The sequence below is a fragment of the Artemia sp. Qi Xiang Cuo genome, chromosome 15, assembly GCF_049724085.1.
Source record: "Artemia sp. Qi Xiang Cuo chromosome 15, ASM4972408v1, whole genome shotgun sequence".
In the NCBI taxonomy this organism is placed as follows: domain Eukaryota; kingdom Metazoa; phylum Arthropoda; class Branchiopoda; order Anostraca; family Artemiidae; genus Artemia; species Artemia sp. Qi Xiang Cuo.
The window spans coordinates 42813275-42828449 of NC_142808.1; the positions used below are offsets into that span (position 1 = coordinate 42813275).

Sequence of the window (15175 nt, forward strand, 5' to 3'; positions counted from 1 at the left end):
ATGACAATGAAAACATAAAAATGACAATAAGCAAGACTACCATTCAACGCATTCAAAATGAATTGTGGCTTCACTTTCTCAACAACAGATGAAACTGCCACTTTTGAAAATGGTATCCTAAAATGACAATAAAAACATAAAAATGACAATAAGCAAGACTGCCATTCAATGCATTCAAAATGAATTGCGGCTTCACTTTCTCAACAACAGATGAAACTGCCACTTTTGAAAATGGTATCCTAAAATGACAATAAAAACATAAAAATGACAATAAGCAAGACTGCCATTCAATGCATTCAAAATGAATTGTGGCTTCACTTTCTCAACAACAGATGAAACTGCCACTTTTGAAAATGGTATCCTAAAATGACAATGAAAACATAAAAATTACAATAAGCAAGACTACCATTCAACGCATTCAAAATGAATTGTGGCTTCACTTTCTCAACAACAGATGAAACTGCCACTTTTGAAAACGGTATCCTAAAATGACAATAAAAACATAAAAATGACAATAAGCAAGACTGCCATTCAATGCATTCAAAATGAATTGTGGCTTCACTTTCTCAACAACAGATGAAACTGCCACTTTTGAAAACGGTATCCTAAAATGACAATAAAAACATAAAAATGACAATAAGCAAGACTGCCATTCAAAGCATTCAAAATGAATTGTGGCTTCACTTTCTCAACAACAGATGAAACTGCCACTTTTGAAAATGGTATCCTAATATGACAATAAAAACATAAAAATGACAATAAGCAAAACTGCCATTCAATGCATTCAAAATGAATTGTGGCTTCACTTTCTCAACAACAGATTAAACTGCCACTTTTGAAAATGGTATCCTAAAATGACAATGAAAACATAAAAATGACAATAAGCAAGACTACCATTCAACGCATTCAAAATGAATTGCGGCTTCACTTTCTCAACAACAGATGAAACTGCCACTTTTGAAAATGATATCCTAAAATGACAATAAAACATAAAAATGAAAATAAGCAAGACTGCCATTCAATGCATTCAAAATGAATTGTGGCTTCACTTTCTCAACAAAAGATGAAACTGCCACTTTTGAAAATGGTATCCTAAAATGACAATAAAAACATAAAAATGACAATAAGCAAGACTACCATTCAACGCATTCAAAAGGAAATGTTGCTTCACTTCCTCAACAAAGAATTGCAGCAACTTAAGCTCTAACGTAAAATAAGCAAACAATTAACTTAATTGGTTTCAATAAGCGACGTTGATCCGAATTCAATACTTACACTTACCTCCGAAACTGCCACTTTTGAAAATGGGACCTTATAATAACAATAAAAATATAACAAATGCGAAAGTCACGATATTAAAGGAAGTAGAATCGACGTCGAAATTTGTATACTAAGGATTGTCAAGACAAAGTTAAAAACTAAGAAAACTGTCACAAAATTTTCGGTCCCCAGGGGTGGGGGGTTTTAACCTTTGTAAGAAGGTTTGTTTTGCCAGAACAGTGCAATATTTCTCTTGGATGTTAAAAAAATATGTGGGACAAACTAGAATAGAGCCATGCTTATAAACTTGATATATCAATCATTAATTGTGAAAAGTTCCGCCTAGTAAAATATTTTTATTTGACAACGATGGATCGAAAAACTCTTACGCGACAAAATCTGTCTAACAAATTTAAATCTTTTTTAGAATAATTATAAAGTAACTACTTAATTAGTTGATTTTGAAATATGTACAAAAATGAAACTTACTTTTGCACAAATTAAACGGAATTACGTGCCTTCCAAATGATGAGAATAATACCTCATGTATCGCCAAGCAATAAGGAAATACAGTTGTCCAGCCTACACAATACTCAGTGAGACGCTAAAAACAGAAAAAAAGAGACACAGAAAGAAAGAGAGAGAGAAAGAGAGAGAGAGAGAGAGAGAGAGAGAGAGAGAGAGAGAGAAAGAGAGTGAGAGAGAGAAAGAGAGGAGAAGAGACAGAGAGGAAGACTTTCAATCCCTAACAGAGGACGGCACCTGAGGCAACAGTGCTGGAAGATATTGGTGAACAGAGAAAACAGACATGGCACACACTCTAATAAGCTTTCATTGCTCACCTATCCCTCATATATTTGATACAGGTTATTGAAATTACTTCCAAAATTAACTTTTATTCAATGATAAATATTTTTTCAGATTAATCAATAGAGAAATACGGTCAGGTTTTCCAAGACAGTGGAGCAAAAAAAATTTCGAATATTTTTAATAGTAATTTACAGATGTATTAATTTTCTAGTTGAAATAAAAATATAGCCAGAAGTTTCTTCATACCCACAAACACAAACAAACTTAACAAGTCTAAAGTACCTTTTACGACTGTTATTTGCAAAATATATTTAAAACCAGCAGTATTTACGCTCTCATGTTATACTGTAAACATATTAACCGGCTGAGCCGCTCGAATATTGTGTAGTCTATATATTGGCCACATATGCCTTTACACAATTATGTCTAGCTAAATCCCTTCTTGCTAAAGAGCTAAATTAAAATCTTCTTTTGTTAGGACCTGAGAAGAATATTTAGCTCCTTTCTGTACCGTGAGTAAAATGCGATGTATTTAAAATACCAAAATAAAGTTCCTTCTTTCTAAAGATAATTCCGACTTCCCCTAATTAAGTTTAAATCTAGTGTCAAAAAGAAAGAAAAGTCCTAAATCAATAAAGAGAAAAATTGCAAATAGCCTCAGACAAAGAACGGCGCTATCCAAGCTATGGATTTCGCTAAGACAGTGGGCAATAAAAAAGATGCTACGCACAATATTTCTAAGGAAGTTTAAACAATAAGAACCGTGTGAACGTTTGAATCATCAGAAATATTTAAAACAATTTATTGGACGAAGGGTTCGCATCCTTGGGCCACTTGAGCCAATTGTGAGCCAGTTTTTAGAGCGCAGGACAAAAAAAAAACTACGTTTAATAATGGGGTAGAAGTGCTTTTTGGATGTATTCGTAAAGGAGAGTCAGGACCGTTCGCATAGAAATCTTTTGGCTTACGATCTTTACAATTCTTTCATTGTTGTATATCAGTCAACATTACTGTCATTTGAAGTCACCTACTATTGTTCACATAAATATGTTAGTCTCAATAAATCTATTGCTTTTTACCTGTGTTTATTTCATTTTGTATATCTGCATCTAGTCTAATAACAGGTAATTAGTTCGCAAATCTCCAAGGACGTTCCCAGGGAATCTGATCTCCAAATAGCTCAAGGAAAAGAGGTCACATTTATATTTCTACACATTTTATTTTCTCTCGATAAATGAGGCCGGCGCGGTCATAAAGTTACTTCACTCCCCATTGCTGTGGCGCGAGGCTTGTTGGCCAAATCTTTAGCACTATAAGCGGCGCTATCAGAGAACTTATAAGGTGTAAGTTCACGACCTTTGGGCATAATATTACATTTGACGCGGTCAATATCTATGACCAAAATTAAGCCCAGTCCCCTTCTTTTATAGCTACACTTTCTTTTATAGCCATAAAAATTCTCATCGCTACAAATGGCACGGTCGGAAATTGGAGGAAAACTTGCGAACTAATTAGGCTATAAAACTTTGTAATTTAAATTTAATTATTGGAGAGATACAGACATATAAGTAAATTGATAAAGCCTATAACCGCTAAGCTACGACAGGAAACCCTTTAAAATATCTCATTGGAGATAATAGCATCCCCCAAAATAGGTTAAGTGAAAAAATAAATTTATTTCGAGTTATTCAAAAGTAAAAAAATGCCAGAGGATTTAGAAGAAAAATTAATGGCGCAAAAATAGGTCGCGAAAAATATAGAAATAGCAAAGTCTATCCCTCAGTACAGTGGTCAATCAGATAATGACGAATTTAATATCCAATTGGCCCAGTTTGTAGAACTAACAAAAACAGAGCTAGATACGTTAGTCGACATGCTTCTATTACGGTTAAAAGGCCAGGCCTTAACCTTTCTGAAGCAGATTGAACATACTATAGGCGACGACGCCAACTTGCCAATAAATACGGTGGACAAATTGTTAAAAGCATTTAAAGATAGATTTATCGAAACCAGTTCCATAAATAAATTAAAACACGGAACGGTAAGCTTTGACTATTCACAAAATATAAGAGAATATCTTGATAATATATGCATTTCAGTAGAGGCAAAATACGGAAGAGGTTCGGGAGAACTGTATGAAAAAGTCATACTAAATACCTTTTTGCAAGGGCTACCCCCAAAACTATATAGAATGGTAATATCCAAAAATATTCGGACGTTGAATCTTGCTGTCCAGGAGGTAGATCAATTTATCGAAGTTGACACGATGGTCAGTAATCAAAGCAAAGGAAAAAACAATAACCTAGCTGACTCCAACACGAACCCAATCTTCAAGGGCGATCAGGTGTCTCATAATTTCTTATCAAGGAATAACTCCCCAGTGCCACAAAGAAACAAAAGAAAACAACCCGCTAGGCAGAAAACAGTACGTTTTCAGCCAGTCAAACAACCTAGTTATGAAAATAACCATACAATAATAAGGTGCTATAATTGCAATTGACCTGGGCACAGCGCAAGAGAGTGCCATTATGTCCCAAACCGCATACCAGGAATTGTTGTCGGCAGTACGCAAAATTAAGGCAACTATTTGTTCGAAAGAACAAATTTTGGCGCCAATGGTGCATTACGCTATAGCCAGGGAAGCTTGCATCAATCAGTACCTTACAACGCGTATCAACCAAATTTGTATAACCCTCCTCCCAATAGACAAATTAATTACCGATTTGAAAACCCGAATACTCGCCAAAGCCAATATAATGCGAGAATGCTATAAAGAAATCACAAAAATTTGCCGACGGGAAATGAAAATTTTGCAAGCCAACGGCATTGGCAGTCAGCGCCAGCAAGCGGCACTGACGCAGGACATCCACTGACGCGAGTTACTATAATAATACATGGCGAAGGCAGACAGACATAAATCAATTAAATATGCCTACAGAATCTCAAATGTCTGAATATCCGTTGCAGGCATCGACACATAAAATGCTTCCGCAGGGAAACGTTTCAGGCCCCTCGGAAACATAAATTGGGCACAGAGGGTGCCCAGAATATTTAATAGGTCCAAACTGATAGTGGTTCCGTCTTGTAGTGACAGTATTAACAAGTTACCTATATTTAAGTATTTTTGTATAGAAAACGTTTACTTTAAGGCCTCAGATGACAGCGGAGCTACGGTCAATATCATAAGCTCTTGCATATTTAATATGTTGCTTCTGTATATTAGGCAACAAAGGAATTTCAATAATCGCAATTTAACTATTGTGACAGGGCATAAATTGGATGCAAGAGGTTCAATTTGCCTAAACGTAAAAAGGGACAATAGGATCTTTCCGACAAATTTTATAATATGTGATAACTTTCCGTATGAGGCAATTATAGGCGCAAACTTTTTAAGGTCCAATAGAGTACTATTAGACGTAGCAAACGAGAGGCTTGTCTACCCGGATAAGGTAGGGGAAGAAATTTCTACCTTAAGATATCGTAACAGAGGATACGAAGACAACGTAACAGTAAACAAAATTTCTGACGGTATAATGTCGCAATCTTTTGAACCTCATGTCTCGCAAGGAGGAAAAGGAATAATCAGAAATGAAAGACATTGCAGAGATGAAGTAAATTTAAAAAATAAGGGTATTGAATCTGCGAAAATAAAAATAGGAGCTATGCGACAGTACAGGTCAAACAAAATTAATAAAATAGTAGAATTATAGAAAAACATAGTGAAACCCAACGTGATGACACAGGAAGCCACACTGGTGCAGCATAGCGCCAGTATGAATCTAATAAACAATGAAAATGAAGAGCAATATTACGAATCCGCGATAAGGAAAACAAAAGTCCCTCCCAAAACGATGCAAAAAATTCAAATATCACAGATGATTGAACCAGTGGTTAGCAAATCCGAAATATGGTTTGCGACCCCATCAGTTGAAATTCCTGAAAATCTGCTATGTGAGGAACAGATTATATTTTACGACAAAGGAGAAGGTTTTATATGGGTAACTAATAACCACGAAAATGATACAATTACAATAAAAAAGGGGACGTGTTTAGTTCAAATCCAAGTTTTATCAGAGAATGATTTAAATAGATGGGAAAATTCTAAAAGAAACCTAGTTAACGGCACTAAAACCTCAAATAACAGGTACCCTCTAACTAAATCGCAATTTTTAAACAAATTTAATATGGATCATATTACAGACTTGGAACTTAAGAAAAAATTAAGCTAATTATTATGGAATTTTAAGGATGTATTTTCCGCATCTGAATATGACATCGTACTGATACCGTTTTATGAAAACTCAATTTTAACGACTGGTAATCCCATAGCAAAACAGTCATAATATCTGCCGTATAAGCAAAAAGAATGGCTGAAAAATAAAATTCAGGATTTAGAAAAAAATGAAATTATACATCACAACATAAGTCCACATAGTGCGCCAATGATCTTGGTACCAAAAAAGAATGGTGACCTTAGACTTGTAGTAGTTTACAGAGCCCTCAACAAACAAGTAGTTAGTGATAAATTTCCTCTACCAAGAATAGATGAAATTCTTGACTCAATTTCAAGCAAAAACAAAATTTTTACTTCTTTGGAACTTCCCCAAGGCTACCACCAAGTGAAAATAGCCGAAAAAGATGTCCATAAAACTGCATTTTCAACATCTGAATGTGGTTCATATGAATACTTAAGGGTACCTTTTGGACTTAAAACAAGTTCAAGCGCGCTATGTAGACCCCTATTACACCTGTTAAGAGGATTAAAGAATATAATTCATTTTGTTGATGATGTCATATGCGTGGGAGAAAACACTGAACAACACTTAGCAACATTAGCTAAGGTCTTCGAGAAGGTCAGACAGGGCAATTTAAAATGCAGGCCTGAGAAAGTAAATTTATTTCAACCTAAAATTAAATTTTTAGGAGTAATAGTGACACAAGGAGAGATATCCGCAGACCAAGATAAAATAAAATATGTCGAAAACCTCAAACCCACAACAACTATGAAAGAATTAAGGGGAATTTTAGGTCTTACTAGCTACTTTAGAAAATTCGTGCGCAATTACGCCCAAATTGCAAAACCCATCACGGAATTAACTAAAGGGAACTCCCATAATGTTACCTGGTCCCAGGAAGTTCAATCTTCCTTATACCGTCTCAAAAAGGCACTCACTTCTGAACCAATATTATTACTCCCTGATTTCGAAAACGGACAATTTGTGGTCACAACCGATGCTACTTCAAAAGGCATTGGGGCTATTCTTTCGCAAATAACTCCCATAGGAAACCCTGATCCTTTACAAGGACCTTCTAATAAAAAAAAATAGAAAAAGTTATATGCTATTCGAGTAGAACCTTATCAAAAGGCGAAAGTAGTTATTCCACCACAAACTTAGAATTACTATCTATAATCCACCACTTGGACAAATTTAGACACTTTGATTGGTAGAAAATTTATACTACGATCAGACCATAAAAGCTTGCAGTACCTGCGCACATTTAAAAACCCCTAAGGAATTCTAGCTAGATGGATTATGAAAATCCAAGACCTAGATTACGAATTTGAACATTTAAAAGGTAAACAAAACGCAGCTTGTGACTTTTTGAGTAGATACCCGGCAAATATTCCGTCGGAAACTGGGGAAAATGAAGCTAACGCTATCAATGCTAAGAGCAAACCTAGATATTATAAAAAAAAATTCAAAGACACAGTAAAGGGAAATAAAGTTAACTATTATCCCTTGCCGTTAGAAAATATAAAAAAAAGCAAAAAAAGGACAAAATGTGTTCAGCGCTTATTAATTACTTTGTGAACGACAATGCGTTACCGGATAAATTCAAAACTCTTAGAAAAGAGATAGATAATTTTTACTATGATCTTGATGCAGAAACACTATGTAGAATCGTGACTGCTGAGACAAATAGAAACCAAACCTCAATAATACCTGTATTACCACAAAACTTAATAGTGCCTGCATTTGAATATTTTCATTCAGATACAGGTGGACACTTAAGAATAATGAAAACTTTCCATAAATTAAAACAATATTTTTACGTGCCGTCAGCAATGACAAAACTTAAAGAATTTGTAAGTACATGCGAAGCGTGTAACTTAAGAAAAATCCCTCCAGCTTATCCTAATCCTCCAATGGGAAGGGTCCCAGTAGCAAAGTACCCCTTCGATATTATCTCATTTGACTTATACGGAACAAGTGGAGGCTTGCCTGTTTCCAGCAGAGGCAATACTTGTATTCTTTCGGTTATAGATCACTTTTCAAGGTTTACTTTTGCAAAAGCATTAAAAAATCAAGGTACGTACGCCACAAGTAGGGTGTTACCAAAATTTTTTTTAAAATTTGGCGTTCCAAATAAGGTTTTGAGTGAAAACGGAAGCAATTTTGTTTCAAAAGTAACAAAAGACTTAATGAGTTTTCTTAATATAGAGAAAATGGTGACAGCTCCGTACCACCCACAAGCTAATGGTAAAATAGAAAATAGGCATAAAATATTTTCGAGCGTATTAAGTATTTATACAAAAGACAATAGGAACGACTGGGATCAATTCTTACGTTATTTAACTAACGTAATCAACACTGCTTATTCAGAAACAACCAAAGACAATCCATTTTATGTACTTTTTGGTCGTGATTTTAGAATCCCGTATGATGAGATTATTGAATCTAGGCAATATTATAATAACTCGGAGGATTACAAACAAAAATTCTTAAATAGGATGAGGAAAACTTATAAAATAGTTAGGCAAGATTTGGAAAAATGTAAAATAAACCAAGAGCTAAGAAACCAACCCAAAGTCAAGGGGAGTATAGATTTCAAAGTAGGAGACTGCGTCTACCTAAAACGAAACAAAAACGGAAGGAAAAAACTTTCCAACAAATATTCTGGACCGTAGAGAATAGTCAAAAAGTACGATAACGATTATACTTTTAAAATGGAGAACCCCGATAGCGGAAGAACTTACAGGGCACATGTTAGCCGAATAAAAAGAGCCAAATTTCCAGAGAGATTGGTATTACATCCCTCCTCTACAGATTCATCAAATGCCGAAAATGAGCACCCTAGATCAAGATTGGCACAACTAAAACCGTTTAATTTCAAGCTAGACTATTTGAAGGATGAGAGCAATGAGAAAATTATTGAGGCATTTTTAGCTATAACAAATTTAATTACTCCTGAAGGAACATTTCTACTACCAGAGAGAGTAGGAATACCAAAAGATTAAAAAAGTTCATCATCAGAGAGCGCAGGCGAATAAGATTATACAATATCTCCAAAAACTCAATTTTTCCCCGATAGCCTTTCGACCCCTTGTTCCTCCAAAAGATTTCCAGACGATATGGTTTCCCCTGCAACACCGATAGAAAGGCCCCTGTCTTTACAGGAGGAATTAAACAGAGCTGTAGAAACCCCCGGTATTACTGTAAAGAAGACTCCTCCCAAAGATTCAACTAAAACAAATCTGCGAGAAGCTGTGGATTTAATACATTTCCCCATAAAAACGAGTCAAAGTACATTGACCGAGAATAAAACTCCCAAGGAAGACCAGCAAGGACAATATCATGATATAACTGTGTCCAAGGTCAAGCCTAAAAAGTGGACTTCATGGAGGGAAACCCTAGTGCAAAAAATGCCCCATCCCCCTGAGGACATGGCATTCAAACAGTGGAGGAACCCCGCAAAAACTCTTAATTCCTCCCAAAGCTCGCAAGAATCTTTTAAATCCCCCGAGTTGAAAACTCAAAGCGAGGACTTAGAGAATAAACCTTCTACTTTCAAAGGAGTAGAAATTTACGAAGTAAGGGCAGGTGACACCTCAAAAAGTGCCACCTCTAAAAGGTCTAATCCAGATTCGTTGGAAACTAGTTCCGAAAAGTCTGACGACGAATCAGAACATAGAGTAATCAAAGGAATGCGGAAAGCAAAACCGATTCAAGTCGCTGCACACGCGAAACAAACGAACTGAAAAGAGAAATAATCCTTGAAAAAAAAATACAAAAAATTTGATCTTATTTCGCTAGAAAAAACTAAAAATAAAAAACCACAAGAAACAGAAGATAAAAAACGACAAAGTCAGGCAGAACGGTTAAAAAACCTGACAAATGGAAATATCCCTAAGTATTGTAAAGACAAATTACAAATCCATTATGAAAATCAACTTGTGAGCCACCATAATAAATTTAAAAGTGTACAAGTAAAGTTAACCAAGTAAACATTAATGAAAAAAAAATAATACAAGTGATGTTAAAACATTGGTGATCAGAGAGAAAGGCCCAAAGTGGGAGAGACCGTCCCTATACTCCTCCGTGGAATTCAACTTATACTCCTACAAAATGATCCATGGAAACCGTCCCCTACTCAGTATTAAGTTGTGTAATCAAATCTAAATGGACGGACCACGTTTTGTGGGAAGTCTGGGGGGGAGCTCGCCCTCAAGCAGCGTATTGTTTGTTGCGGGCGTGCAACATTTACAAATGAAGACCAAAGATTAACGTATGTGGATGATAGATACGGATTATTCTCATCCAATTTCTGGTGGAACATACTACTGGCGGTATGTTTCTTATTTGCAACTTCCATGACCATAAGAACCCTATTGACTTGTAATTACGGAAAAATGATGAGACCAAGTGAGCGAGAACCAAGGGAAGACCACGGGGAAATAGCTGAACTACAGAAGCTTAACTTAAAGACCCCTGAGAACACTCAAGCCAAGGAATAGGAACGACATGTGAAATCGAGTGGGCATGGAAGTCTCCACTCGTCCTCGCTATGTCTTGTTTCCCTCATTGTAAATTTGTTTGAGTAAAACCGTGTGGTTATGACGCTGCAACATGCATTTTTTAAATAGCGCGGACGTGCGTGAACAATGCAGGCAGGAAATATGTTGTAAAATTTGACCTAAAAAAAAAATTAATCATGTAGCATAAACTCTGTTTAAATGATTATTTTAAATCTAATAATAAACAAACTAACTATTGAAGGAAGTTAAAATAACGTGAATATAGGAGTGTCTATTAGAAATCATAGTAACAGAACACACTTAAAGTTAAAGAATTAATCGTTTATATCGTCGTTAGGCTATAAGAAGTTAGAAGAAACTTCTATGTATGGAATTTCCCAATGGGAACTTTACATATATATTTCCACCAACATGATAAAAATTTCGTTTTGTGTACTAATATTAAGTGTATTTATTTAACTCTGTCTCGTAGCGTAAAATTCATGTACCCAATCGATACGTGACTTATTTGTACTATGAGTATTTACTTTAAAGAACGTGTGATTCTGCCTCGTTATTTTTATTACAGGAAGTGGATTGACATATTGGATATAGAGCATTAAAATGAGTTTCCCAGTGCAGATACAACCTAGTAGAATCTATTTTCATCATACATCAACCAACGAAGAGTACTCACCATAGACTCCAGCGAATTTCCATCCCAGATATGCCTACGAAAACTACAGTTACGTTTTGATCGTTGTTTCTTCGACCATGAACTATATTGCGTATCAGGTAACATTATATTTTAATATCAGAATACAGTACAGTATCGAACTATATAATCACATCAATTCTCAGAACCTCATCGACCAGTACAAGATATAAGTACATAAATATTACCTCTGACAATCATTATGGACCCATATTCCATATGACTACATAGTTATGATTTTTGATGACCACAAAAACTATTTATGCGTCACAGACTCACGCGTCGAATCCCTTTCGACCATCTCTCGGAATCCATCCTATCCCCTCCGTGTGGAAAGTCATATCTCTGTTATCCCATAAATGTGACGAGTTAAATTCTGAAAAATGGACCTGGAAACCAAAATTAACCCCAGTGACCAACCCCTCAGTGACAATATACCCCTCCCACAAGTTAAAGACAATATGTTGAAGGAGTCACTATAGTTTGATGCCACCTGTTCCAAATCCAAACTTCAATTCCCCCGTGATTAAACTAAGAATCACCACACAGGTTAATCGACGCAAGCCATGAGCTACCAATTTTAAAAGAGACACAAATGAATAATTTAATGCGAGAACACATCCTATTTGTATATCACAAGATTCCAAAAATTACATTTTGAGAAAAAAATAAACTCCCTCTCAATGTTCAGCCCATTGATAATAAAGAATCCTACGAACTGTCAATAAACAGGTGGGAATGATCCTTGGTAGAATATTCCCACACCTGTAGTTGGAAGCATCATTTCACAACTGAGAATTAGAGAAAGCTCATCGTGTGAACACAATCGTGCTTGAACTGCCCCATGAAGAAACCATAACGTAAGTGCTTTAAAAATTTTGCCAAGACGAAAAGAGTAAAGGACAATAATTTACAACAGAAGGATTGAGTACACTATAGACTCGAATGGTGATGAAATAGATGTGAATTTACAGATATTACTTCTTAATAACTTTGATAACTCCAAAATCTCGATATCCTATCATTAACGTTGCGTAGCAAACATCCACAGTGAAAGTGTTTTAATGTTACCAGTGAACATGGTAAACCCAATATTGTGTGTTTTAAATCGTTCTTGTATGTAGTGTTAGATGTCCAGATAGAATTATGTGTAGCGTTGTCGAGCTATTCATTTAATGCAGCGTAGATAGAAAGTAGTGTGCCACATAGACAGCAAAATAAAAAAAAAGCCCTGTAAAAAGTGAATTCAAAAAAAAAATCTTATGTAAAGGTCGAATAGCCCCAACCTTGTTGAAAATGTAAAAGTAATCAGTGTTAGATGTAGAAAAAAAGAAAAATCTTTAGTACAGTAGCTAGCCTAGAACCATGAATAATCTTTGTCCGGTAGATGAATTTTAGATAGGGACGTAGAATAAAATAAGAAGAGCAATAGAGAAAATTTTTAGCACTCCTGAGTAAGCCAAAATATAAACATGAAATCATACAATGTCAATCAAAATTATGTAGAATAAATATTTAATAAATTGCGAACATTTCAAAAGCCCAAAGGCAAGCAATTGCTAATGACGGGACGTCATTAATTGATGGGAAGGGTAATATGTACCGTGAATAAAATGCGATGTATTTAAAATACCAAAATAAAGTTCCTTCTTTCTAAAGATAATTCCGACTTCCCCTAATTAAGTTTAAATCTAGTGTCAAAATGAAAGAAAAGTCCTAAATCAGCAAAGAGAAAAATTGCAAGTAGCCTCAGACAAAGAACGGCGCTATCCAAGCTTTGGATTTCGCTAAGATAGTGGGCAATAAAAAAGATGCTACGCACAATATTTCTAAGAAAGTTTAAACTATAAGATCCATGTGAACGTTTGAATCATCAGAAATATTTAAAACAATTTATTGGACGAAGGGTTCACATCCTTGTGCCACTTGAGCCAATTGTGAGCCAGTTCTTAGAGCGCAGGACAAAAAAAAAACTACGTTTGATAGTGGGGTACAAGTGCTTTTTGGATATATTCGTAAATCAGATTCAGGACCATTTAGATAGAATTATTTCGGCGTACGATCTTTACAATTCTTTCATTGTTGTATCTCAGTCACCGTTGTTGTCATTTGAAGTGACCCACTGCTGTTCACCTAAATATGTAAGTCTCCATAAATCTATTTCTTTTTACCTGTGTTTATTTCATTTTATATGTCTGTATCCAGTCTAATAACAAGTAATTAGTTCGCATATCTCCAAGGAAACGTTCCCAGGGAATCTGATCGCCAGATAGCTCAAGGAAAAGAGGTCACATTTATATTTCTACACATTTTATTTTCTCTCAATAATTGAGGGCGGCGCGATCATAAAGTTACTTCACTCCCCATTGCTGTGGCGCGAGGCTTGTTGGCTCAATCCTTAGCGCTATAAGCGGCACTATCGGAGAACTTATAAGGTGTAAGTTCACGACCTTTGGGCATAATATTACCTTTGACGCGGTCAATATTTATGACCACAATTAAGCCCATTCCCTTTCTTTTATAGCCACACTTTCTTTATAGTCACATAAAAATTTTCATCGCTACATTTCCCTCAACGAAAAATTCTAAGTCCCCTTACCTTTCTCCTACCCCAAAAAGATATTACACTAAGTTTCAACCCAATCCCCCTACCGTGAGATAGAAAAAGATAGACTTATCAGAATATGAATTGATCATCTGTTAAGGAAATCTGGCTATCTGTACAATAAGAAAACTTTACCCTTCAAATATTGAAAAACGTATATTCTCCTCTGATTACCAGAAACAAACTGATGCTTCAGGCTAGGTTATTAGATCTTCGGAGACGCCTCGGTTACTCGTTGCTTTGTAATCTGTCAGAAGTTACCGACAATGGTTTTTGTCTTTCTGTCTCCTTGCATCATATTTAAATTTTTTTTTTTTACTTCCAATGTAGCTTTCTGAGCTCCTTGCATGGACTAAGACGGGGGGGGGGGCATTGGAAAACAAGAAGATAAAAAAACATAACAGTAAGAAAAATTATGAATATTCCCACTTGAAAATTATTATAAGGGCCACTGACTACCCCCCCCCCCCCAGTTTTGTAAAACTTGAAAATATTTCTTGTTTTGTTCTCTTTTCCTACTTATTTTAATTGCAACTTCGTATTTCAATATTCTCCACATTTCGTCATAAAAAAAGATTTTTCTTTTCGGTCAAACGTAAAAAACGAATGCTTTTCCAAAACATAAGTAACAACACCATTATAGAATGTCAACTACCAAATTTTAGCAATGTATTTGAGGAAAATCTAGGCCAAAAACAATAAAATCATACCGATTCTGTTTTCTGGAATTGACAGTCTGAGACAATCGGATATATTTTTTTATGGGTCGATTATCACTAGGATTTTTTTGACGAGGGTACTGGGTATTCAAAGGGAGTGCTGCAAGCCTCACAGTCATGGAAAAATTAGCGCCAATTCTCTCTTTGTTTTATTTTTATTAAAACCAATAATATCTACAGAAATTAACATTATAGGCTTATTAATATTGTCTCATAAAGGAACAAAATATGTTTCTTCGTCAAACAAAAACGAATATTTTTCTTTCGCATAATTACAAACGTCATTTTAGATTATCAAATACTAAATTTTAACGATGTACAGGAGGGCT

At 35.3% G+C, this 15175-nt stretch overlaps 1 protein-coding gene across 5 annotated transcripts in view; it reads right to left on the bottom strand.

Moving 5' to 3' along the window:
• LOC148943690 (polynucleotide 5'-hydroxyl-kinase NOL9) overlaps positions 1–15175 on the bottom strand; it is a 90449-nt gene that overhangs the window by 5296 nt on the left and 69978 nt on the right. Inside the window, exon 6 of one of the 5 annotated variants that reach the window (XM_089100991.1) lies at positions 42–361. The exons of 2 other annotated variants lie outside the window; for them this stretch is intronic. In XM_089100991.1, the coding sequence (XP_088957117.1) occupies positions 193–361 (169 nt within the window). In that variant the 3' untranslated portion in view covers positions 42–192. Of the gene's footprint in view, positions 1–41; positions 362–466; positions 728–956; positions 1093–15175 lie in introns of those variants that run through there. 2 more of the 5 variants (XM_089100990.1, XM_089100992.1) reach the window with 2 other exon arrangements.